Source organism: Sitophilus oryzae, unplaced genomic scaffold (genome assembly GCF_002938485.1).
Source record: "Sitophilus oryzae breed Bouriz unplaced genomic scaffold, Soryzae_2.0 scaffold_802_pilon_pilon, whole genome shotgun sequence".
NCBI classification, from domain to species: Eukaryota; Metazoa; Arthropoda; class Insecta; order Coleoptera; family Curculionidae; genus Sitophilus; species Sitophilus oryzae.
The window spans coordinates 274,415-302,322 of NW_022147420.1; the positions used below are offsets into that span (position 1 = coordinate 274,415).

At 32.6% G+C, this 27,908-nt stretch overlaps 1 protein-coding gene and 2 non-coding genes across 3 annotated transcripts in view; 2 read left to right on the plus strand and 1 right to left on the minus strand.

The window, feature by feature from the left end:
- The first annotated feature begins 5,061 nt into the window (after positions 1 to 5,061).
- The window catches only part of LOC115888604 (collagen alpha-2(IX) chain-like), a 61,565-nt gene continuing 38,718 nt past the window's right edge, over positions 5,062 to 27,908 (plus strand). The window contains exons 1-13 of the mRNA XM_030908364.1: positions 5,062 to 5,232; positions 7,531 to 7,589; positions 8,446 to 8,644; positions 10,748 to 10,964; positions 11,126 to 11,296; positions 13,904 to 13,978; positions 14,038 to 14,154; positions 18,815 to 18,913; positions 19,095 to 19,202; positions 20,691 to 20,864; positions 24,654 to 24,797; positions 24,925 to 25,081; positions 25,284 to 25,435. Coding sequence (XP_030764224.1) covers positions 5,213 to 5,232; positions 7,531 to 7,589; positions 8,446 to 8,644; positions 10,748 to 10,964; positions 11,126 to 11,296; positions 13,904 to 13,978; positions 14,038 to 14,154; positions 18,815 to 18,913; positions 19,095 to 19,202; positions 20,691 to 20,864; positions 24,654 to 24,797; positions 24,925 to 25,081; positions 25,284 to 25,435 — 1,692 coding nt within the window. The 5' untranslated portion in view covers positions 5,062 to 5,212. The remainder of the gene's footprint in view (positions 5,233 to 7,530; positions 7,590 to 8,445; positions 8,645 to 10,747; positions 10,965 to 11,125; positions 11,297 to 13,903; positions 13,979 to 14,037; positions 14,155 to 18,814; positions 18,914 to 19,094; positions 19,203 to 20,690; positions 20,865 to 24,653; positions 24,798 to 24,924; positions 25,082 to 25,283; positions 25,436 to 27,908) is intronic.
- Positions 10,617 to 10,689, minus strand: Trnak-cuu. The gene has a single exon. It is a non-coding gene; the product is annotated as a tRNA-Lys (tRNA).
- Positions 11,026 to 11,098, plus strand: Trnar-acg. Its single transcript has one exon. It is a non-coding gene; the product is annotated as a tRNA-Arg (tRNA).

A 27,908-nucleotide genomic window follows, 5' to 3' on the forward strand; every position in this document is an offset into this window, starting at 1 on the left:
TTTGAGCATCTTTTAACCGGCCAGGACAAGACACGAAAAACATTAGACTATCAAATCTATTTTTTCAAGGCATGGAGGGTAGAAGTAAGGAGAAATATCTTCCTGTATTGAAAAGGGGCCATAAAAGAGTGAATCAGAGCGCTATCTTAAGGGCGCTGCTGTTTTTAAGCTAAAATTTCTACATTTGAAAGAAGCGCTAAAATTTTTTATAACAGTAAGTATATAATTAAAAAGAAATAGATAAATATGCGATTTCTGAAGGCGCGTGTTGCCTCTCTTTTTGACTAACTTTTATAAGAATATATAAACAAGGCTTTTATTTATTACCGCTATGTTCAGTTCACTATATTATTGCTTGTTAGCGCTACTGTGATCATTTAGTGATCCCTTATTCTTCCCATTTTCGTGACTATTTTCGCTTTTTCAGATAAACTCCCTAAAGAGATGTTTCTCCCTACCTCTACTCTCCATACACTCTAGATTGGAATTTTTAATAATGTAAATACGATTTTTTTAAGCGAAAATGTCAAAAGTTGGCATTCTATTCAGAGTGTCATTTTATATCGAATAAAGTAAAAAAATACTAAGGGTGCCATTTAAAAATCAAAAGTTCATTTCCGGTGAAACAGAAAGTGACCGAAAACAATTGAATACGCCAATCAATCCTATTTTATGTCATATATTAACATAACAAATCTCGTTTCTTTATCTGAAGTAGTTTTATACAGGTACGGACGAAACGTTATTACTCTTCAAACCAGTTATAAAATATGTAGGTGGCGCCCGAACCAAACCATTTTTCATCCAAATATTGACGTTACTTTAGAAATTATTTGGAAAAAATTAAAATGAAACTTCTACACCCTGTATCTTCGAAATGAAGTATTTTAGGACATACATTTACACGAACTTTTTTATTTATTTTTAACTGCAGAGTATGCTGCCGAAGTTTCCGGAATACAGTTCGGACCACCCTGTATTTGAGACAACTACACACAAATACACAGCTCGGGATCTCTAGTACCAGAAATCAACAGAAGAATTAATTTAGCATGAAGTACTTATGGAAGAGTCAATCATATTCAAATCCAGAATGCAATCCAGATGTTTTTCTTTAGATAGAGATCTAAATAAAAAACATATAATCAATGTGTACCACCAGACACATGACCTATGCATGCAAAACCTGGGCACTTAAAACTGGCATCATAAGGAAGCTGCAGGTCGCACAATGCTCAATGGAACTAAATATGCCGAGAATAACCAAAAGAGACCGTAAAAGAATAGAGGGGATACAACAAAAGACCCAGGTAATAGTTTCCACAGACTCAAATCCCTCAAATGGCAATGGGCAGGACACCTGGCAGCGAATTTCCATTCCCTATACATATTGGTGACCGGAGGCATGAATTCGTATAGGAAACGTAACGCGTAATGATGCACTACAAACACTATACGATTCCATGACCTACCTACTCGCCGACTCTCGGAATTTCGAGTACTTTTGCCATGTTGCATCAGTGCGTCATGCGCGAGTGCGGTTAAAAAATAGCAGACGGCAATGGCAGTGTGTTTACATCGTTTGATAAATCCTATCGCGTTATCGGAGAATCCGTTAACAAGGAAAAAATTCAGCACTGAGTTATACGCAAATGATGCTGCAAAATGGATTAAAGACTATTCAAAAGTCTCGAAAACAAACTGGGATGTGTTGTTATGTTTACGGCGAGTACAGCTGTTCATATAGATGTTGAAGTAGAAACTGACAGCGTCAAATCTGATTCTTTATCATTTTCCCTTGCAGTTCCAAACTCCAGCAGAAACCGACCCTGGTCCCACAGAAGAATGTGCCAAGCAGATCGCTAGATTGTCTTCCAATTTCAACGCATTAATCAACATGACAAAATTAAATTATAATAACCACTTAGAGAAGATTGTCAAAAAAATCAACGAGACTGTAGAGCAAATCCAAAACCCTTCTCAGTTAGTAGAATTTTTTGAAATATGTCAGACCAAAAGTCTTCGTAAGGGAAAGAAAATTAAAGTACAACCAACCACGATTTCCCGTAGGAAAACCAAATATAAAGGATCGACTTCTCTGCAGTCTGGAAGGCCAGTTATGAAAAAAAGAGTATGAAAAGACGAAGAAACCTTATCGATAATATATTGCAAAATCAACCAAATGCAAAATCGCATTAAATATTCGTATCCACTTATATACATATAATGTTAATTTTAATAAATAAAATCTATTTGTCATCTACTCGTAATTATTTAAATGACGAATAAGTTTACGCGCAGAAAATTAAGGTCTGCCTTTCGTTAAAAGATCACCAAATCGGTTAGGCTTGATAATCCTAACGCGTTACGTTTCCTATACGAATTCATGCCTCCGGTCACCAATATGTATAGGGAACGGAAATTCGCCACCTAGCAAGAAGAACGTACATTAGATGGACCACAAAAATTACAGCATGGTACCCACGAGGAATTAAGAGACCTAAAAAAAGACCGAACCTGAGATGGAACCATGATATTAGGAAATTAGCAGGGATAACTTAGGCCCGCATGGCCAACATTGGCAACAGTGGGCCTAACTACAAAGAGAGTATATGAGGGAGGCTACACATTTAGGCATTACATTTATTAATGTATTTTATATTTTATAGAGGTTGTATTGAAACATTTTGAGTTCCTATAGGTAATTTGTTGCTGCATGGGATTTAAGATATCTTAATTAAATTACAAATATTTAAAATAAATAATAATATTAAAAGGTAACAAGTAACAACAACTATTGTCGACGATGAAGAATAAAGAACGACGTTTCTATTCATTAAAAATTCTTCTTAATCTGGATCAAATATGACTTATGGCTTAGGCATTAAGTTTTATTACGTAATTTTTATGAAATCTATTTATGGAGATACGGCATACATATTTTCTACTGTCCCAAATTAGACACATACTGTACATTACATTCGTTAGATTTTAATGACAAAAAAGTATGTGAATGATTATTCAAATCTGCGAATAGCATTACCAAATAAATATCTATTGCATTTAATCATCAAATTTTCTTTATGTGTGTCGACGACACAGCTTTCAGTCGTGATCTCCTCGATTTCTGGATAGGTACCCATACCCATCTGCTCTGCAAAATTGGAGACACTTATGCAGTGGCTTTATTTTTTATAAGTATTAGTTAATCATATAATAAAACACATGTGTTCATAACCAGTTGCTTATATAAAATATTCGATTTTTTATTAAATTATGTTGATATTTGATAAACGGTAAGTTATAATCATTTATTTGTCCATTATACTTAAAACATATTATTTGATCCTTATCATTTAGATTTTTATATTTTATAATTTTTCTCATTATTTGCCATGTTGCATCAGTGCGTCATGCGCGAGTGCGGTTAAAAAATAGCGGACGGCAATGGTAGTGTGTTTACATCATTTGATAAATCCTGTCGCGTTATCGGAGAATCCGTTAACAAGGACAAAATTCAGCACTGAGTTATACGCAAATGATGCTGCAAAATGGATTAAAGACTATTCAAAAGTCTCGAAAACAAACTGGGTTGTGTTGTTATGTTTACGGCGAGTACAGCTGTTCATATAGATATTGAAGTAGAAACTGACAGCGTCAAATCTGATTCTTTATCATGTTCCCTTGCAGTTCCAAACTCCAGCAGAAACCGACCCTGGTTCCACAGAGGAATGTGCCAAGCAGATCGCTAGATTGTCTTCCAATTTCAACGCATTATTCAACATGACAAAATTGAATTATAATAACCACCTAGAGAAGATTGTCAAAAAAATCAACGAGACTGTAGAGCAAGTCCAAAACCCTTCTCAGTTAGTAGAATTTTTTGAAATATATCAGACCAAAAGTCTTCGTAAGGGAAAGAACATTAAAGTACAACCAACCACGATTTCCCGTAGGAAAACCAAATATAAAGGATCAACTTCTCTGCAGTCTGGAAGGCCAGTTATGAAAAAAAGAGTATGAAAAGACGAAGAATTTGGTTGATTTTGCAATATGTTGTCGATAAGGTGATAACATATTGCAAAATCAACCAAATGCAAAATCGCATTAAATATTCGTATCAACTTATATGCATATAATGTTAATTTTAATAAATAAAATCTATTTGTCATCTACTCGTAATTATTTAAATGACGAATAAGTTTACGCGCAGAAAATTAAGGTGTGCCTTTCGTTAAAAGATCACCAAATCGGTTAGGCTTGATAATCCTAACGCGTTACGTTTCCTATACGAATTCATGCCTCCGGTCACCAATATGTATAGGGAATGGAAATTCGCCATCTAGCAAGAAGAACGGACATTAGATGGACCACAAAAATTACAGCATGGTACCCACGAAGAATTAAGAGACCTAAAAAAATACCGAACCTGAGATGGAACCATAGTAGGAGATATTAGCCGATTGGGCTCCTCCACATGCGCAGTTCGCTTGACCTTGACATATGTGGCTTTCAAACCTCCTTGAGTGATTCCAGAAAGAACCTTGTTGTGAGACCTTAAACGACCTTTAAGGTTGACTTTCAGATGTATTTGAAATGTTATAGAGGTTGTATTGAAACATTTTGAGTTCCTATAGGTAATTTGTTGCTGCATGGGATTTAAGATATCTTAATTAAATTACAAATATTTAAAATAAATAATAATATTAAAAGGTAACAAGTAACAACAACTATTGTCGACGATGAAGAATAAAGAACGACGTTTCTATTCATTAAAAATTCTTCTTAATCTGGATCAAATATGACTTATGGCTTAGGCATTAAGTTTTATTACGTAATTTTTATGAAATCTATTTATGGAGATACGGCATACATATTTTCTACTGTCCCAAATTAGACACATACTGTACATTACATTCGTTAGATTTTAATGACAAAAAAGTATGTGAATGATTATTCAAATCTGCGAATAGCATTACCAAATAAATATCTATTGCATTTAATCATCAAATTTTCTTTATGTGTGTCGACGACACAGCTTTCAGTCGTGATCTCCTCGATTTCTGGATAGGTACCCATACCCATCTGCTCTGCAAAATTGGAGACACTTATGCAGTAGCTTTATTTTTTATAAGTATTAGTTAACCATATAATAAAACACATGTGTTCATAACCAGTTGCTTATATAAAATATTCGATTTTTTATTAAATTATGTTGATATTTGATAAACGGTAAGTTATAATCATTTATTTGTCCATTATACTTAAAACATATTATTTGATCCTTATCATTTAGATTTTTATATTTTATAATTTTTCTCATTATTTAATTGAAATTTTCATATGGATATTGGCATAGACTTTTAAGTTTATTTCATGTTATCTCTTATTAATTTTTTATTGATTTTATTGAGAGTGTACAAATTAAAAAGAAGTTATGTCAGGACTTTAATACAGATTATTATTGTTATTCTTACAAAGTGGATTCAAAAATAATGGTGGAGGGTCTTAGTTGCTAGCTGGGGATTTACTCAAGAATTGTAGCAAAGAATATTTTAATATCCATGATATTCTTCGGTCGTAAGGACCTATTGTAATAATTGTGAAAACTAGATGCTAAAAAGAAAAAAGCTTATATGATATATAGGATGTACCAATATTCCATGAACATAGAGTTACTACGTATTTTTGGAATTAAAATAAATTCATTGGGCATATTTTACCTCTATACAAAAGTGCTTCGTTTGTCCGCTAGAGGGCATCAAACTTTAAAAAAATAAACACATTTTTTTCAGATATTTTAAGAACCATTATTCCGATTTGAATGAGATTTTGGGTGACTGTGTTCAACTCAAAAGTTTCTCTCTTCCCATCCTTTTTATTGCTCAATATTACAGTGAGGTGTTTCTCAAAGTTGTAAATTCTTGGTATGTCATCCACTGGGAGTTGGAGGAATTATATTTCCTATTTGAGGGTGTTCCAAGCGCCTGACCTGAAAACTCTCCTAGCACTGAATCCCTCAATGACTATTCTAATCATTGTCGCATTTGCATAACTACCGACGACAATGTGCAGTGGTGTTAGGTCTAGGTCTAGGATGACCTCCATTGATGCTGTTGGGCATGTTCTCATAGCATCTATGATGCAGATGCATGCCAGTCTCTGTACTTTATACAGGTTTTGCCTTGCTGTACGTTGCTCTAGTTTTGTGTACCAAGCAACTGTTCCATAGGTAATCATGGTATACACCCACGGCAAAATATTAGGTGCGCATCCCCATCTATTTCCCGCCAGTGTTCTGCATATCTTTAGAGCCGTTGTGGCTTTGCTGGTAATGTGTTTAATATGCTTGTTCCCGAGAAGTTTACTGTCCCGGGCTATGTATACTTATTACTAAAAGGCCTTTTTGGAATAAATTTACTACAAAATTAATTAATGCCGGAAATCAGCTCATATTTGACTTCTTGTGATGGCAATATTTCCTTTCCATCTAGATGTATCCTTTTTAAGTTTTTCAGACTTCTGTGAGTCAATTTTCTGGTGAATAGCACTAACGCAATTTTTGTCTGTTTATATGCTCAGCCCGACAGTCTTGCACCAACTCTCAGCAATACGTCGACTTTGTCGTTTGTTTTTTTGAGTCCTTTTTGAATAATTACACAAGGTGCCTTCATGTTTCTCCCGAGCGATCATGACTATGTCATCTGCATACCCTATGCAATGTATTTCCACTTATTTAGAGTAAACTAATTGTTTTTCTAGCATTTTCGCATTTATTACCAGCTTGTCAAAAGTAATTGGGGTAGATCAATATTTGATTTAGTTGTTTCAGTAGCGTATCTGTAATTTTGTTATTAAAAACATTCATTTCTAATAAAAATAAGTTATATATTACTTATTTTTATTAGAAATGAATGTTTTTTTTTTAATTTTAACTAAACATTTACTGACTCAAACGTAAAACAACCAGCAAATTATCGAGTCTACCCTAATACTATATTATCACGTTTTAAATAAAATTAGGACGCCACTGATACTTAACTTAGTCATTTTAAAGCCCCATTTTCAGAACTATGTTCTGTCACTTGCTAAACTGGTTGACACATCAAAAAACCAATGTGAATTGTTTAAATTTAAAATTGATAGCTGTTTGAATTTTCTACAAATCTCATTAGTTCTTTTGACGTGTCTTAGCACTTACAATATATCATTGTTCAACAAAATACAGATTTTATTAAGTACTAGTTGAAGCCTGGCGCATTCGCCATGACATCAGGAAAAAAAATACTTTTTATTTTTTGTTTAATTAAATGAAAAACAAAAAATCCGACGACGACAGTTTTTAGAAAAAATAACTTTCTAGAGCAAGTCGTTACTTCAGTAGAGACGACACAGATAAACATTAGCATTTTATATATGTAGATATTGCATTAATTAACTGATCTGATAAATTAATCTTTAAAAAATATTAGTTTCAATTTTTTCTCGCATGGTATCAGAAAATTATTAATATATTTTCAACTTTTTCAGATGTTTAATAAAGTTCACATGCTTATTTTTAATGTTTATTATACAAGGAATATATTCCCGTAAGTATACTTATTTTTGTTTTTTTTACGTTTATATTTTAATACAAATTCATGTAGGCACATATTTTCTTTACATTGATTTTTTTATTATAAATAATGATTAAATATATTTTTCAAAGATATATGTAGTAACAAAGTTCTACATAAGTATACCTATCATATTACAGTATATTCCCGGATTGTCTTTACAAGAGGAAAAACTTTTTTATTATTGACATTTTCAGAAAAATGCATTATTCATAAAAATGTATGCTTGTTCTAAAATGGTTAGGCTCGTTTATATGTTTTCAAATTTCCATAAAACATTAAAAAAAACGTGAAAATATAGATGAAATTTCAAATCAAAACCATTAAGCCGGTAATATCATTCCGATGTTATTCTTTGATAGATTGTTATTGATAGAATTTTAATTAATATCGTATTTTTTCTGTTTTAAAATGATAAAGAAGCGCAAAATTTATTTAGTTTGGGGTGATAATATCAGAAAATGTGATAGTTTAACATCAGCAAAAAAATATGACGTTAATTAAATAACTATAATAAGAACCATGAATCAAAGAATGAAATCGAAATGATATTACCATAAAAACGCCTTTTGATTTTTAGAATGTTGTAGGAAAATTTTCAACCCTATTTTCATGTTTTCTTAAAATTTCTCTAAAAAGGTATAGAGATTTGAAAAAGTATAAACGAGATTAGCCATTTTAGAACAAGCAAAAATTTTTACGAAAAAAGCATTTTCCTCTAAATGTCAATAATAAAAAAGTTTTTCTCTTGTAAAGTTACGACAATCCGGGGATATACTGTATATTATATATTTTTATTAATATATTCTTTGTTATATTTCTCAAAAAGAAATCGATGACGAAACATCTGGACCCTGTGCAGATTTTAGAATAGGTGATGATGACTTGCAAGCATACGATTTCATTAGGCAATTCCATTTGGATGCGTTACAAAGTCAGTTTTCTGGAGTCAGCAGTGTCAGGGGTTCCAGTTCACTTCAGACTGCCTATCGTATTGAAAAAACAGCTGATCTTACTGTTCCAACCAGGTAAATATAATTGACACATAATAGGTCATTTATACAGGGTGTCCCAGGCTGAGCGTGCACTAGAAGTTTCCAGAGAACTACAACAGCGGGATTGGAGATTTTTTGCACATCATTGTTTCACAACGAGATCTATCGATTAAACATATTTTCAATATGGCGGCGCTTCCGGAAATACCGTAGTATATTAATGGGTATCCCCGTTTTTTATTACATACTTAAATTCTCTGTAAAATTTTAATGGTTTTGATATCAAACATTCTATACTTAACATTAACCGTTTTTGAAAAAAAAATATTAAAAATTTTTGGAGGAAAAAAACTACCTGTTAAGAAAATTGTATAGCCTAAACGTCAAATTGAGTGGTGACCAGAGCCACTGTCACATTAAGAGAAGACATCTGGCTATCTATATCAAAATTTACATTCTTGATTGTCGTATAATATTGGCCGTAGCTGTCATGCAATTTAGAGATTAAAAATTGGCGCCGGGAGGCACGTATAGCCGCCCATACTAAAATATGTTAATATCTCGAAAACTGTGACTTTGACTGATTTTGATGTTATTACAAATTTTATAGCAAATTTTGTTGCAAATATTATTCCTAATCTTAATTTGAAAACCGCGTTTCGCTAGCTACTGTAATTTTGGAGTTACGATTTTTTGAAATTTTTAACCCACTCCCATAAACCCTTTTAATTCACTCCCCCCTCTTTTTAACCCACTCCCCCCTCGTATTTTAGTGATATCTAATACCGTATGATCGAAAAAGAACGGCGTCCAGTTGGCTTGGAAATGACGATCGATGACATTTCCCATATAATTTTACATATACAATGACAGCGATCTTCATTTCATAGCCATCGTTGACGCCGTTTTTATTCGATCATACGGTAGTTGATATTAGTATAGTTGATAATATAATATACCATCTGATCAAAAATGGTGCAAAGTTGGCTTGGAAGTGACGATCGATGACATACTAATTTTTTAACAAAGTGTCGCAGTATGACATGGCCAGATATATTGTTTTATATCGCTTGACGTTTAAAGTCATAGGCTACTGGATAAAAACCAGAAAAATATACACTTTAAAACTTAAACTTAAATAGCTTAAAAACGATTTATTTTGGATATTATTATAGGAACATGTATAATCAAAAAGTAACGAATTAAAAAACCTTTTCACTAGTGAAATAAAAAAGGTAGGTTTCCATTTGAAAAAAGTGATTTATGGTAATTTTTGCTACGGTTTGGTAAGTGATCTATGGTAAATGACAGCTACGGCCGATATTATATGACATTCAAACAATGTCTTCCTTTTATGTCACAGTGGCGGTGGTAATCACTAAATTTGCAGTTAAGGTTATACAAATTTTTTTGCCAGGCAGTTCCTCCAAAAATTTTAAATATAATTTTTCTCAAAAATGGTTAGGTATAAAAGTATAAAGTGTTAAATATCAATATTTATAGAATTTTACAGAGAATTTAAGTATGTAATAAAAAATTTGGGTACCCATTTAAAATAAGAAAGGTCAGCCATAATGAAAAGGAAGTGCAGCCATATTGAAAATATTTTTAATCGATAGATTTCATTGTTAAACAATGATGTGGCAAAAAATCTCCGATCTAGACATTGTAGTTGCCTGGGACACCCTGTATTCTCTTTTTCTTAATTTTATCAAGTAGGAAAACTGAAAATGCATGTATATTTTTGTTTTATTTTGTGGCAGCTAGCTTTGTCATGAAACATTTTCATTATACCGTATGATCGAGAAGACAATAACGTCCAGTTGGATTGGAAATAACGGTCATGACATTCCCCATATAATTTTATATTTAAAATGACAGCTATCTTCATTTCATAGCCATCGCTGACGGCGTTTTCTTTTCAATCATATTGTACAAAATTTTCGGTAAAATGTTAAGAAGAATATTTATTCTTTTTCCATTAAAAATAATAAAAAAAAGTTTGCGCCCAACGTGGGGCTCGAACCCACGACCCTGAGATTAAGAGTCTCATGCTCTACCGACTGAGCTAGCCGGGCTTCATTCAACCAGTCCGTTTGCCTGTATTTCTATATAACAAGAATATATTATTTTTAGAAATATTTTTCCCTTTGGCTTACCAGATCAGTTTTCCTTTATTTCAACATTCCGGACACAAAAACTAATCAAAACATCTTGGCATATGGTTAAAGTGACAGATTTAGAACAAAAACCGCAATTCATAATTTCGTTAAATCCCAGAAGACAATGTATAGATTTTGAAATATTGAATTATAATGGTAGACTGCAGTTATTAAGATTCAATAATCCGAAGGTAAATATTTAAACCGTTAATATAAAGCGTTTTGAACAGCATTCCTTAAAACTTTCAACAAGGTCCTGTGGCGCAACGGATAACGCGTCTGACTACGGATCAGAAGATTCCAGGTTCGAATCCTGGCAGGATCGCTAACTTTTTTATTTTTTTTTTCGTAGATTTTTGATAGAAATTGGCATAAAATTCATTTTGGAGTTCACAGAGATAAAGTGAGTTTATTTGTTGACTGTAAACAACTGCACGAATTACCTTTGCAAGCGAGGGGACCCATTGATATCAATGGGAACGTTTCACTTTCAAAATTTACAAATTCCAGAGAAACATTTCCGGTAAGTATTGTTTTTATAAAAAATTATACTCTTTCTAGTAATAATAAATTAAAACACCAGGTGGAACATTAGTGCGAGGAAGTTCAATATCGTCGTCGTTGTCAAAGATATGAAAAAAAATTTAATACAGATGTTGCATGGTTTATAAAGGAGCATATCCTATCCTAAAAATACTTTGTTAAATAGAGGGTATGCAATTAAATATTTTTATATTATTTATATTTTTGTTTTTACAGGGTTGCGCACCTCACTTGCCTCGGTTGATTAGACGAAAACAGAAAGATGTAGAAACAAAATATTTTATGGGTATATGTGGGAAGGCAATGTGCATAATTTAAAATTATTTTGAAATGTACAGGGTGTGTCAGAACTAAGATCCATACCAAAGTTATATTTTTTCTTAAGGAACACACACACCTGGTATTTTATTGCATTTTTGAATTCTTGCATTTATTATAAGGGTATATTATGTTTAAAAGCTTTAGTTTTTGAAATATTTAAAGATATTTAAATATGCATGCTATATGCTATAATAAGGAAGTTTGTCAACACCTTATACAGCTGGTCTATTGTAAATATTTATTTTACATAAAAACTACGTTATTTAAATACAACACTATGTATTTTATTAAATAAGTCGAAGCAGATTAAAATGCTTTTTCAAACTATATTAGGGTTTCCTATACCTATCTGGCTCAGATTTTGAATAAAAAGCGATTTTTCAATAAAATTCTAATCAAAATGGCTGGTATCGCCATGGCAATTTTCTAGTGACACTTAGTAGCCATTTTCAAAATCGACATTAGTTTATGGACTTTATTTAAATTTATAACAGGTTATTTTTATTTAATTTACCTACAATAAGGTTAATAATAAGTAAGTATTTAATATTTTATCAAGAAAAATGAAGAAATATCTGCTGGCGGAAGGAATGGATATGTTACTTAATTTTGTGAGGACAATTGCTTGTTGGCCTGAATGGTTTATGCTCAAAGATATCCAAATATGTTTTTTTTGACAAGCGTTCCTTTGAAATTCTTATTTCTCAGAGTTGATAGTGTGGTATATGAAAAACCTATTAAAAAGAAACCTTTCGTTGGAAGTGAAGAAAATGAATTTGCCTTAATTGCCTACAAGTCATCGTAATATAAATCAAAGAACTACTTCTTTATTTTTCTTGATACAATAATAAATACTTGCCTACTTATTAAACGAGTTCTTAAACTACTGGTAAATTAAATAAAAGGTAAACTGTTATAAATTTAAATAGTCCACAAACAATTGTCGATTTTGAAAATAGCTACTAATTGTCATTAGCAAATTGCCATGCCGACACCAGCCATCTGACTATTGATTGACAATTTATTGAAAAATCGCTTTTTAATCAAAATCTGAGCCAGATAGGTATAGGAAACCCTCATAGAGTTTAAAAGAGCATTTAAATCTGCTTCGACTTACTTTAAAAAATACATAGTGTTGCATTTAAAATAACAAAGTTTTTAGGTAAAATAAATATTTAAAATATACCAGCAATTTCTGATACCCCTGTATACATGTAAGGAAACAATAAAGTTTGTTAGTAAACTTTATTTATCTGGCTAAGTCAGCCCAAGAATTAACTCTGAAAATTCAAGTACAGGGCGTTGACAAACTTTTTTATTGTAGCATGCACATTTAAATATCTTTAAATATCTCAAAAACCAAAGCCTTTAACATATTAAACCCTTGTAATAAATACCTTATTTTATGGCTAAGAATCCAAAAATGAAATAAAATACCGGATATTCCATAAGAAAAAATATAACTTTGGTAAAGATCTTAGTTCTGATACACCCTGTACATTTCAAAATAATTTTAAATTATGCACATTGCCTCTCTACATATATCCATAAAAATTTTTGATTCTACATCTTTTCGTTTTCGTATAATCAACCGAGGCGAATGAGGTGCGCCACCCTGTATATTGTCATAAAATAAACAAAAATATTGATTTTTTAAGTCTGCAACTAAATGAAAAATAATATACAGGGTGTTGCATTTAAAAAAAATAGAGATATAGCATTTTAAATATTCCGATTTTGGTGACTCCATAAAAGATACACTGTATAGCCACAGTATAGCATAATGTAAATTTTTCTTCTTGGGTTTATTCTGTTATTCTTGGTGTGCTTAGGAAATTAATGCAAAGTATTAATAAAGTGATATTCACTCCAATTTTTAACCACTTTTCGGATATAGTGAATTTATCCAAATTTTTAGTAAATAAATGAAATAGAATGGCACCATAAAAATGCTTCTTGGTCATTTTATATGTTATATGGGGAATAAATTGAAAAAGGGCACCTACTATATGCAGAATTTTATTCTGAATCCAACTCTTTATAGAAAAATGGGGGGTGTAATTTAAAAAACCTAACCTTTTATAATTTTTTTTGTGACGCCCTGTATTCAACAAAACATTTTTAGGATATGTATCATTATAAACCATGCAACATTTGTATTTTAACTTTTTTCATATATTCGAAAACAACGACGATATTGGACTTCCTCGCTCTAATGAGCCACCCTGTAGGTACATATCATTAATTTAATTAAATATACATTTAGATTGATTTACAATGGATATTGATGAGTTGTGACCCGACAAGACCCCAAAGAGAATCTTGCTCAGAGTTACTAGATGTAAGTTAATAATTTGACATACTGAATAAAGAAAAAAAATGATTATTATACCCTTTCAGTACACCATCAGTGCGAGACCTGTTCTGCCATTGGAAACTGGAGATCTGGTTTTACCAGAAAATAAAAATTGCGACCTCGTATGTCCCCGCGGACCTCCAGGATACAATGGAACTGATGTAAGTACTCCTTTATTAAGATTACTAGCGCGTACCCGCGACTTCGCGTCGAATTAATCATTTGTAATGGTGATGATAAAACAAAGCAAGAATTTCCATTAACATACAAACTGGATTAAATTTTCTCACATTTATGTCAGCATAAGAAAAAACCGAGGAAAAAACAATATGGTGATATTATTAAATTTTGGCAGTTACTAAATATGAAAGATAAAAATCATTTTCACCCCATTTCACCTCCTTAGAAAAATCCGTTTGCCAAAAATAAACATTTAACCTCAAGCAGTTTAAGCAGAATCGTGCATGGTTAATCAATTACCCAACTTTTTGGAACACCCTGTATGATTTTTTAAAAAATTTCAAAATATGTAAAAAAACAAAATAAATTATGCGTGTCCAAGCGTTTTCCCGAAAGACTAACCGTTTTTTAAATAACAAATATTGTAATATTTGAGAGGCGTTTTCACCCCCTTTGAATTTGAGATTAGAGAAACCCCTCCCTTATCGAACCTCTACACCCCACAGTCAATCCGTTTGTAAAAATCAGCTTTAAACGTCAAGCAGTTTAAGCAGAATCGTGATTACTCAATGGTCATATTTTATGAAACACCCTGTATAAATTTTTTAAAAAATCTTAAAATATGTAAAACAACAAAATAAAATATACGTGTTTAAGAGTTTTTCCGAAAACTCACCGGTTTTAAATAAAAAAATATTTTAATATTTGAGGGATAGTTCAGATAGTTTCCACCCTCCTTGGAATTTGAGTTTCGAAAATCCCTCTTATCGAACCTCTACACCCTAAAGTCAATCTGTTTTCTCCAAAAAATCAGCTTTTTACGTCAAGAGCTTTAAGCAGGATCGTGATTCGTGGTTAATCAATGACCAGCTTTTTCTGAAACACCCTGTATACATTTTTAAAAAAATCTTAAAATATGTAAAAACAAAATAAAATATACGTGTTTAAGCGTTTTTTCGGAAACTTGACTGTTTTTTAAATAAAAAAATATTGTAATATTTGAGGGGTGGTTTCCACCCTCTTGAACTGAAATTTCGAAAAATCCCTTCTTATCAAACCTCTACACCCTAGAATCAACCTGTATGCCAAAATTGAGCTTCTTACGTTGAGTGGTTTGAGCAGGATCGTGATTAATCAGTATGTCAGTCACTTAAGGATTTTATATATTAGTATAGATTGTATTGTTGCCAGTAATTAGTATGTAGAAAAATCCGTGGGTAGATACTGGAAAGACTCAAAGGAAACAATAATTATATTTTGTACGACGTGTTCGAATCGTGTGTTTTTCTAGTGTGAGCGAGTAGAGAGTCACCATGAATCACCATGAAAGTACTGCTTTTCCTGTAATGCCTGAAGAAACACAATAATAAAGTCGCGAAACGTCGCACAAAATTGAATTGTTTCTTTTGAGCCTTCCCAGTACCCACAGATTTTTCTATGTCTTTATATTTAATCCTAAATATATTTATCATAATCACAGCCTATTCACTACCAGCCAGCCAACTTATGGGCTTTTACGTTCAAATTCTTAATAGCTCCGGGACATTCGCTTTTATCACCGAGATATTTTTTATCCCGACTCTGAGCTCCAATGTAGTGATGGACAGAACAATCCTTATTAGTGATTCGAATCACACGATTCGACTTCTCTGTTGAAACAATGAGTCTCTAAACTAATGAGATATAATAGATATTGAAATTATTAAAACAACACTTCTAAATTCTTTAAAAAAACATATACGCCACTGACTTTTTACTCCTCTTATCGAAATTATGCAGACCGTTTAATGCCGATTAAAAATTGTCTCTTGATATTTTGTCGATTTCGGACTTCTTGATGAGATAAACGCAAATTAATTAATTTGCCTTAATTCAAATTTAATAGCAACCTTTAAAAATTTTGACTGGCCAAAGTGTTATACCGTGACTGTATGATCGAAAAAAAACGGCGTCAGCGATGGCTATGAAACGAATATCGCTGTCTTTTTATATGTAAGATTATATGGGATTATAAGAGTGGTCCCAACTGTATTCCGGAAACTTCGACGGCATATTCTGCAGATTAAAATAAGTAAAAAAGTCCGTATAAATGTATGTCCGGAAATGCTTAGTTTCGGAGATACAGGGTGTAGAAGTTTCATTTTTATTTCGATTTTTTTTCAAATAATTTATGAAGTAACATCAATATTTGGATGAAAATTGGTATCTGGGAGTTTTTTGACATGAGAAATTTGATTTTTATTTCAATATGACTCCTGTTTGTATTCATATTTCGCAGAAAAAAATAATGATTAATTTAAAAAAATTAAAATTTATTATTTCAATCAAATAACTATACTCAACGTGTAGATGATAGTCAATAATGACATGTATTGACTATTTCCATTCTAAATATCTTGAGAACGGTTGCTCGTAGCGATTTTTACCAAAAGACATTTTTTACGGAAAAAGTCATGAAAATGTATATTTTTTTAGTCATTAGTTTTATACAGGTACAGACAAAAAGTTGTTACCCTTCAAAACAATCAAAACGCATCACCTACAATGCGCCCCCTATAAATAGGAGTCATTTTGACATCAAAATCAAATTTCTCGTGTCACAAAACTCCCAGACGCCAATTTTTATCCAAACATTGACGTTACTTCAGAAATTATTTAGAAAAAATCGAAATAAAAATGAAACTTCTACACCCTGTATCTCCGAAACAAAGTATTTTAAGACATACATTTATACCAATTTTTTACTTATTTTTATCAACAGAATATGCTCTCGAAGTTTCCGGAATACAGTTCGGACCACCCTGTATACACTCATCGTTATTTCCATGCCAACTGGAGACCGTTTTTTTTTCAATCATACGGTAAAAGTACTCATTGTATCAAAAAATATCAAGAACGGTAAACTAATAAGATTGCTCATCCTCATAAGACGTACGTTCGCCTCTTCCCGCGCTTCAGCTGACAGTTGTGACGTCATTGTAGTCCTTGTCATGATAGTGTGTATTATTGGTTGTCTATGGTAAACTTATATAAATAACAGCTGAGAAATTTTGTGTTAATTATTTTGTCGATTTTAAATGTGAAAAAGATATTTTTAAAGTTTTTAGAGCTATAGAGTGTATAAATACTTTCATTTTGTGTTGTGGATTGTGACTAAGTGCTTACTAAGTGCCAACGATATTGTTTATTAATTATTTTAAGGCGAAATATGGAAGTACTCTAAAAAGAATGTCTGCAAAATGTGATGCTGGTAATTGCTGTTAAAATGCATTATCCGAGTATTTAATACGATTTATACATTACAGTTGAGGGTTGGAACCTTTGGTGTTACACAACAAAATAAAACACTAAATCACCACAATACACCAAAACACTTTTACTTTTACAGTGGACGCGCGTTTCGCTAACCATGTTAGCATCATCAGCAGATGATTATAAACTAAGTTTACAAACAGTTTATAATCACCACAATACACCAAAACACTTTTACTTTTACAGTGGACGCACGTTTCGCTAACCATGTTAACATCATCAGCAGACGATTATAAACTAAGTTTACAAACAGTTTATAATCATCCGCTGATGATGCTAACATGGTTAGCGAAACGCGCGTCCACTGTAAAAATAAAAGTGTTTTGGTGTATTGTAGTGATTTAGTGTTTTATTTTACGATTTATACAGTTAATTTTCTATACTGCATACATATGGGGTGTTTAAATAAATAAACTAAATAATGAATGTTTTGAATACGGCAACCAATAATACACACACTATCATGACAAGGACTACAATGACGTCACAAAGCGAGAAGTTTTCGCATGCACCTGGCAGACACTTTCCGCTGAATGAGCAGTCCTAATAGGTTAACGGTTCTTGAAAAAATATAAAGAAAAGTTCCTATAAAGACGGGTGCTAAAATGCATACAAGTTATTACAGGATGTTAAAACATTAAAACTTATATAGGTATTTTGTGATAATCTTAAATACATACCATTATTTTTTTTATCTGTAGGTAGCACTGAACATCACTGTTATAAATTTTAATAACACGTTTAATAATAAATATTAGAAAAGAAACAATTTATTAATTTTATTTTTATTTTAATTTTATGTTTTAGTTGTGATTAATAAAATTGCGTTTATTATCAAGAAGGCCGAAATCGACAAAATACCAAGAGACAACTTTTAGCAAAATAAAAACACTAAATCACCACAATACACCAAAACACTTTTACTTTTACACTGGACGCGCGTTTCGCTAACCATGTTAGCATCATCAGCAGATGATTATAAAATGACTATAAACTAGACAACTTTTAGTCGGCATTAAGTAGTGTCCTCTATAAAGAGAAAAAAGTCAGTGGCGGACATGTTTTTTTAGAAAAATATTCTTGTGAGAACCCATATGCACGTCCCTGGTGAATCTGTCCACACTTTTTTATTACTAAAATATGTAGCACTCGCGTGAACAATGCGTTCAGTCTTTGCCTACATCTACTCCACTTTGGCTTACGAAGCGTGGCGCAAAAAATGGTCGTCTGATGTTTTCTTTACTCTAAATGATGCGAAGTTGGATAGCTGGATACTTAATAAGCTGTAGTAACATCTACTGTTTTACTAAAATTTATTCTTTAATTTAGGGTTTTCCAGGAGAGAGAGGTTATCCTGGAGAACAGGGATTTCCAGGGCCACCAGGTCCTAGGGGAGAAAGAGGAGAATTTGGACGACCAGGATATCCAGTAAGTTTATTTTCATATACAATAATATATATTACATACGTAATATAAACATACATTATGTACAAAAGTCGTTAGCACCAAAGAATAATCATTAATAAAAATAAGTTCTAGAGATATAATAAAATTAGATCAAAATTTACTACAATGAATATGTCCAGACTTTATTTTAAAAAATCTTTAGGGCTCTCCTGGATTGCAAGGGCTTCCGGGAATCAAGGGATCGCAGGGGCCAACTGGACTTGATGGAATCCCAGGACCGCCGGGTTTTGCAGGAGCTAAGGGAGAAAAGGTTATATTTTTTTGTAATTATATGTATACCGGGTACGTTTCAAAAGTGACTCACCTTTATAACTTTTTTATTTTTTTTTAGATAAAACAACGAGATTTGGTATGTTAGTATATGACATAAATTAGGATTGATTGACGTATTTAGTAGTAGTGGGAACTATCTTGTTTTAATGGATATGACCGAAACATTTGATAGTAATGCAACTCGGTATTTTGACTTAATCTGATAGCTAGTAATAAAACATTCGTTGAATGACATATCATCGAATAAAAATTTGAATATTTTCGTCATAGGCGGTCGCCTTGAAATTATAAATTGTATTCTAGTAACGGCAGCAAAACCATTCATTTATAAAATTCATTCATTTATCAAATTCATTTATTCGTCAGGATCGATTTTAATAAAAATATAAACTGGATTTTAGTTGTCGTCCGGCGACGTAGGTTTCTTTTTTCCTAAACTTAATAGTATCGGTGGCTCGAAATACCAAGTGTGTGGTATCAAATTATTCGTAAAAAAATGCTTTTTCCAAATATGCTAATGAACCACCCTCGTTCCATTTAAAAAAATTGAGATATAATTAAAAATACGATTTGAGCATTTTCTACCTGACCAGGACAAGACACTAAAAACATTAGACGATCAAGTCTATTTTTTCAAGGTACCTGGATCAAGAATTGTGTTTTTAACATAGCCAGGACATTAGCGTAACCAGCAATTCATCCTAGGGGGAGCCCAGGGGGGGCCTAGGGCTCCCCCTAGTTTTTTAAAAAATGAAGAATAATTAAAAAAACACATTTTTTGAATATCGTTTACATGAATTTCTCTAGCAATAAATTTCGTAGACTTGGTTATCAAACCGTGTTTCCGTAGATTACTTAAATACCTACAAATTTTCTAAAATGAAAAATTAACACATTTTCTGAACATAACAAAATAATATTAACTAAACAAAACTAGAAAACATCATTTTTACTAGCCAAGAGTCATAATTCAAGATTTCTCTGGGGGGTGCCCAGCAGTACCCAGGGGTTACGTAGTTACGCCAATGAGCAAGGGCACTCTAGATTGAATTTTAAAATACGATTTTTTATTAAGCTAGAATATCAAAAGTTGACATATGATATGTCATTCTATTCAGAATATCATTTTCTATGGAATGAAGTAAAAAAATACCGAGAGTGCCATTTAAAAATCAATAGTTGTAGTTATTTCCGGTGAAACAAGAAGTGGCCAAAAACTATTGATTACGCCAATTAATCCTAATTTATGTCATATACTAACATACCAAATCTCGTTTTTTTATCTGAAAAAATAAAAAAGTTATAGGGGTGAGCCACTTTTGAGACACACCCGGTATTATAGCCATTGTTTTACCATTTTCTTTAAAAATAAATATGGTTATTTCAGTGTCTGAATGTATTTCGTTAGGTACTATTTATAAGCATAACGGGTGGTATACATATGAATTAACAAATTATTATTTAGGGTGATGGAGGAACACAAGGACAAAAAGGCGATCAAGGTAGTATAGGACCGCGAGGATATGATGGAATACCAGGTATAGGAGGACCAAGGGGGCCACCTGGTGAAGTAATAGTTAGAAATGAGACAATAATCATCGAGGGAGCTCCAGGACCGGCAGGATTAAGAGGCCCACCGGTAAGAAACCGAAAAACTGTGTATTAAAAATAAGATAAAAATGAAAAAAGCTCCTAATTCGATCCAATTTCGAACGTAAAAATTAATCTCCTTAGATAACATTTTTCAAAATGTGTGATCATGTTGAAAAAATGTATAGCTATAAATTAATAAAAAATTATACCTATTATTGAGAACATGCAGAAAATATTCCTTCGTATTTATGTTCTCAAACTGTGTTAAAAATACTCGAAAAATATTAAGAAAGAATAGCTCCTTTACTACTCAAAGATTACTGTATACAGAGTGAGTCTTAAATAAGTGAAAATATTTTCAGAGCTGGCAGATCTCGGCAAAAGAAACATATGTCCTCTTTACCATTTTTCAAATAGGTCCAAAATAACCGAATTATTTTACATTAAAAAATTTAAACATTTTTTTGCTAGAATTTTGAGAACCACTGAATCTTTTCTGGATTTTCTTTCTTGTAATTTAATCTACTACATACTATTTTGCCAGATTATCAACAAATTATGTTTTTTAACTAAAACTGAAAACATTTCCAAAAGTTTCAATTTTTTTACGCGAAAAAAACTCATAATCGTGTTTCTGGGACCGAAATATACTACCCCTAAAAATATTTGCTCTTATTTAAGACTCACTCTGTATATGTACATAATCCCATATATGTATAATAGCGCATTCTAAGTTAAATAATACTTTTTTACCTTATTTGTGTCCCATAAAAAACATAAGTTGAGTCATTTTGAAAATGACACATCCCAGCGAAAAACTAATTACGCCCTAGTAGAGGAGGCTAGGGGGTGCTTAGCTCCCAACCTCAAAATTAGCTTAAAATTGGTTTTATCCTCAAATCAAGTTTATCACCTAAAGTGAGCTGAGCCCCTTCCCAAAAAAGAAAGACTTGAACCCCTCTAAAAGTCGGTGCCTGTTTGCGCTACTGTACTTTACTCCACTGTATTAAAAACTCCATAGGGGACGCAATATTTGACCTTTTCGATAAGTAATAAGATAACCAAAAAATACGAAGAGTATCGAAAAACGCAACATTTTCAAATTCACACTGTTTTAAGAGACCAATAAGGGGATTAGGACAAAAATATGTGTAACATCTTTAGTTTCATAAAAAAAAGTGGCACAGTGATGTGAAAATCGCTTCTTCATATCTCAACTCATAAACGAAAAACCATAAAACAAACGAAAAGGAAACACCCTGTATACGTACACTTAATAGTAAATTTTAATAATCTACTTTAAGTCGTATTTGTATATAATAATATACAATATATTTAAACTATATAAATTAATAAAATATTAATTAGATATCGTAGCGCATCTTTCTAAAAACTTTAGTGAATTAAGCCTTTTTTTCTATGACGTATCATATTTTTACGTCAGAGTTTTCTGGCCCTCTCTCGATGGTAATGATACCCAGTGGCGGCTCGTGGTCATTATTGTAGGGAGGTCAATATCTAAAAATATCGCGTCGATTTTTTTTAAGACGCGCCCTCGGACGCGCTCAAATTTAATTGTGTTCTTACAAGGTACTTGTACGTTTAGTTAAAAGAAAATAAATCTAAAAATAAATCTAAATTCTGCTAAAATGAAACCTACCCTTGCATTTTTAAACAGGTGGTCTAGTGCTATTTCACTAAAAATCCAGTCAATGTTCTTTACACAAATTTTCCACGGTAAGATTTAAAATACACATAAATAATGTCACAAAAATATAAATGCATATATACACATAAAACAATGAAGATGACATTATTGTGGGAAATAAAAACAACCAAACTAAAAAATCTTAGGCATAGCCCACACAGGAATACTATATATTAGGGAATGCATTCCCGAAAATGCTGGATCCCGCAAACGCGGGATCCCTCTGTGATTCCGCGGGATCAAAGTTGCGGGATTTACCGTGCGGGATCTGCGGGATCGACACCAGGGGATTCCCCTTACGGTTTGGCCATTAAAAATAAGTGAAACAAACAGGTTAATTGTTAGATTTCTTTCTGGCGTGCCTAAGTGAAGAAAAGCGTTTAACTAGTACTTGTGGACAATTACGTCAAATAAACTGCCTGACATAATTATCGGAACAAGCAAAATTTTAGGGTAAATTTAAAGTTGAATATCTCTTGAACGAAAAAAGATTTTGGGATGCGGTTTGGACCAGGTTTTAGATGCATCTATTGTGATTAAGATACTATGTGGTTTTCGAAAATATGAAAATATATTTAGTGAATTCTCGTATATAGGGTGTTTTATAAGAGTGAAAATTTGGTCAAGAATCTTTTTTACCGCAAATTTACAATTTTTAAAAAATCGAAATTTTTACCAAGTACGACTAATCTGTATTGAAATTAGAAAAAAACAATTTGATCGGTTTTTACGATGGTCCTAAATGGTACAAAAAGCTTTGTACATTCTGCATATGCCAAAAAATTATTGATATAGAGTGTATCTGAAAGCAGGTAACTAACACAAGTTAAAAAAACTTAAACATCAGAATAATATTTTTATTTATAAAATAAGTAGATAAATTATAATAAAATTTAAGTTTATTTAATATTAAATATATTTTTTGGACACCCTGTATACATCGGTTCAAATTTCTGTAGAGATAGTTTAAGATACACGCTATATCAATATATTGTGGGCCTATGCAAAATGTACAATGCCTTTTGTACCATTTAGGACAAAATGTATGACTATAAATGCATGTTTTTCGAAAAAAAATAGTATTTTCCTTAAAACAAATAATTTAAAAAAACACCAAATCGTTTTTTCTAATTTCAATAGAGATTAGTCGTACATAGTTAAAATTTCGATTTTTCAAAAATTGTAAATTTCGGTAAAAAAGATTCTTGACCAAATTTGTACACTATTATAAAACACCCTGTATACGAGAATTCGCTAAATATATTTTTGAAAACCACGTAGCATCTTAATCACAATAGATGCGTCTAAAACCTGATCCAAACCGCATCCCAAAATCGGAGAGACAAAAGAAGAGCATTTATTGTTTACAATCCCGCAATTTTGCGAATCCGCGGGATTGATTGCTTTAATCCCGCGGGTTTGCGGGATTGAGATTTTGGTGCCGGATTGCATTCCCTACTATATATGAACAAAACTACCCGCAGACCGCAGTTTCTGCCTTCTGGCTTCATCAGTGCGTTCATCCACTTGGTCCTCCCGCACTGATGAATACGGTAATGCACGATTTCACAAACTAAACACCATGTTGTCTATTTTAAAATATCTATTCCAGAATCAGTCAACGACGTTTCATCGCATTTATCCATAACCAGAAAATTATGAATTATATACCTACACAAATTTCGCGCTACACCTCAAACTAGATGGGATTTCTTTCGATATTAAAAAAATATTTAATAATTTTTTTTAATATACCAAACCAAACCAAACCAAAACATTATATGCGATAAACGATACAAAAACCTAGGTTGTTTTCGGGGAGGAAGGACAAAATGAAATTTTGACCGGCATCGCAGTAGAAAATGGGTAAAATAAAACGTTTTGAAGCGAAAATTGGAAAAATTGATGGTTTTTGGGAATAGTTTAGAATATCCTAGGATGAAAAAAAGTTATTTACAAAAAGCATAATTTAAATACGTTTTTTCTAATTTTCTTCTGATTTTTGGGGGGGGGGGCATTGACCATTTGACCTTATGGTTAAGCCGCCACTGACGATACCGTTAAACATCAAAGTAACCGTAATCTACAAAGATCTAATATTTGTTATGATATTTTAAATTATATTAGGGGCCTCCAGGTGAAGAGGGTCTCACAGGTTCAAGAGGACCAAGAGGAGAACGAGGACCACCCGGAATGGATGGTTTAATCGGGATTCAAGGTGTAAAAGGAGATAAAGGGGATACAGGACGGCCAGGTTTACCAGGAATAGAAGTAAAAATAAATAAATACAAATACCGTGTAATCAAAAAGTCTTATCATTGGCATTTCTAATTCCTTCTTTTTTAAGACTTTTTGGTTGTACGGTAGCATTATCTATATACTAAACAAAGGCGATTAGGGTCCTCCAGGAAAACCTGCATATCAGATGGAAGCAGGACTTAGTGCAGGCATTCTTGGATTGCCTGGACCTAAAGGACACCCTGGCCTTATTGGTCTCCCAGGAGAAAAGGGTAGTGTGGGAGATAAAGGAAGTCCAGGAGAAAGAGGCCTACCAGGTAAAAGAATATTTTACCAAAAAAAATAAACAAATCTTTTACCGTATATTATACACCACAATAAATTTCAGACAGTTATTTTAACACGAAATTAAAGTTTTTTATGGTAAATTTCTTAATAATTGCGGGTTTTCAAGTAATTTCAGAAAAAAACACAATGGTAGCAGAAACATTGAACTGTATGATATGTTACTCTTTTTAGGAGATATTGGTCCACAAGGCATACCAGGTTTCGATGGGTTGAGAGGACCACCAGGCAATGAGGGACCACCAGGATTGGACGGTCCTAGAGGTCCACCTGGATTCATTGGTCCTCCAGGGGCACCAGGTCCTGTAGGTCAATCTGGAGAGCAGGTATGTATAAGTAGAGAAAGTCCCGGTATTTTGGAACAGTACTTTCCAAATAAATTGCAAAAAATATAATAGATCTGTTCTGATAGACTATGCCATACAAACATTTCAAGTTAAATTAATTTAAAAGGATCTTTCACTTATGAAAAAAGTGCTTAAAATCAGCGTCCAAGCAGGAGCATATTATAGTTTTGACGTACAAGCTTCGCAAAGCACACTTCAACTCGCATTATGGTCAGACAAACTCATAACATGCGTCTACTGATCATAGGCTCGCGGGCGGCCTATGTGATTGATCAAACGGAACAACCGAATAAAATCACTAGGTTTTATGAATGCTGATAGAAGATTTGTTTGTCCTGATTAATCCTTTATTAATTTTCTAAAAAATGTGCATTGCAAAAGAATCTGAAAAGAGACTAAAGTTTATGCACTAACATTCTGCATTTCTATTATCTCTTTTCAATGACGAAGGCATGTGCAAATGTATTGAATCTTCTATGTAAGACAAGAGTTGATATGTTGAGTAAAATTCTGGAGATAGATAAATTTAAAAAAAAATACACGATGTATATCATTGACGGAGAATACTTATTAGTGCGTCGCAAATGTGGCTCACCCCTATAACTTTTTTATTTTTTCACATAAAAAACAAGATTTGGTATGTTAGTATATGATATAAAATAGGATTGATAGACGTATTCAATAATTGTTTCTGGTCACTTCCTCACTTTTGATTTTTAAATGGCACCTACGGTATTTTTTTTACTTTATTCGATAGAAAATGACACTCTGAATAGAATGACATATCATATGTCAACTTTTGACGTTTTCGCTTTAAAAAAATCGTATTTTAAATTTCAATCTAGAGTGCCATGGTTGTGTTAAAAACACTAATTTTTATTCAAGAAGCCTTGGAAAAATAGATTTGATCGTCTAATGTTTTTCTTGTCTTGTCCTGGCCAGTTAAAAGATGCACAAATCGGATTTTTTAGCATATCTCAATTTTTTCTAATGGAACGAGGGTGGCTCATTAGCATATTTGGAAAAAGCATTTTTTTACAAATAATTTGGTACAACACACTTGGTATTTCGAGTCAAATTATTGTTGTTACAATTTCAAATAAACCATATGAGAAAATGTCAAAAGTTGACATATGATATGTAGTTCTATCCAGAGTGTCCATTTTCTATCAAATAAAGTAAAAAAATACCAAGGGTGTCATTTAAAAATCAAATGTTGTGGTAATTTCCGGTGAAACAGGAAGTGACTAAAAACAATAATTGAATACGTCAATCAGTCCCAATTTATGTCATATACTAACATGCCAAATATCGTTTTTTATCTGAAAAAATAAAAAAGTTATAGGGGTGAGCCACTAGTCTGTCCAAAGACAGGATCCCTTCCAATTGTGTCTGTCATTTTAATTCACAAACAAATTATATTTTCTGTCATATTTCTACTGTCATCTGTCGAATTCTTCCCTGGTTCTTCAAACATACTATACCTCCATTTTTATTAAGATAGTTTCCTACATCTTTCCAGAAGATGTAGCAAACCGTAGTGCCAAATATGCTGCGCGATTCCGACGATCACAAAAATCTGCTTCAGTAAAGATACTTTATAACGGGATAATGATTCTACACGTAACACACTTCAGAGATATATGGCTCTATTCATTGGCATATCCCTAACACGTACATAGGCGTATATACGGAGGGGTAATGGGGTAATTACCCTCCAGGATGAAATTTATAAATAAGAAAATCTGGTATAAAATAAAATTGTCACAAAATAAATTAATAATATCAATCAAAATATAAATCCAGAACAATCTACGTTTATTTTTTTCCATAGTCACACAATACTTTTGAGCGAAATTTTAATTTAAATCTATTAGTTTATTTAAGTATTGCCACTACCCCTCCCAGACTCAATCTCTGGATGCGCCACTGAACACGTATAACAAACATTCTTATACTTACATGTAATGAACTTAGGCAATGTAATGTAATAAATTTCTGATTTCGCATTTAGGGTCCTCAAGGTGTTCCAGGCCTGCCCGGACCTCAAGGTTTAAAAGGGGACTCTGGAAGCCGTGGTTTTTCAGGCTTACCAGGTAGAAAATCCATAAAATATCTAGGTACCGTCATATAAGAAGTATTCTTTTAGGTTTACCAGGAGAAAACGGCGAAGCAGGCCCGCCTGGTCCACCCGGAACAGACGGAATACCTGGGCTACAGGGCGAAAAGGGTGAAATGGGATTTAGGGGATTACCAGGAATTGATGGTCTTACAGGACCTCAAGGTCCACCAGGTCCACAGGGTATAGCTGGTCGACCTGGGCAGCAAGTAAGTTATACCTCTATCCTGGTCATTCTAAATTCATGGACTGGATAATAATAATAACGTATATTAACAAAGAATACAAACATGTAGAAATAACACTAATAGTGTATTAAGGTATCTGTTCTAA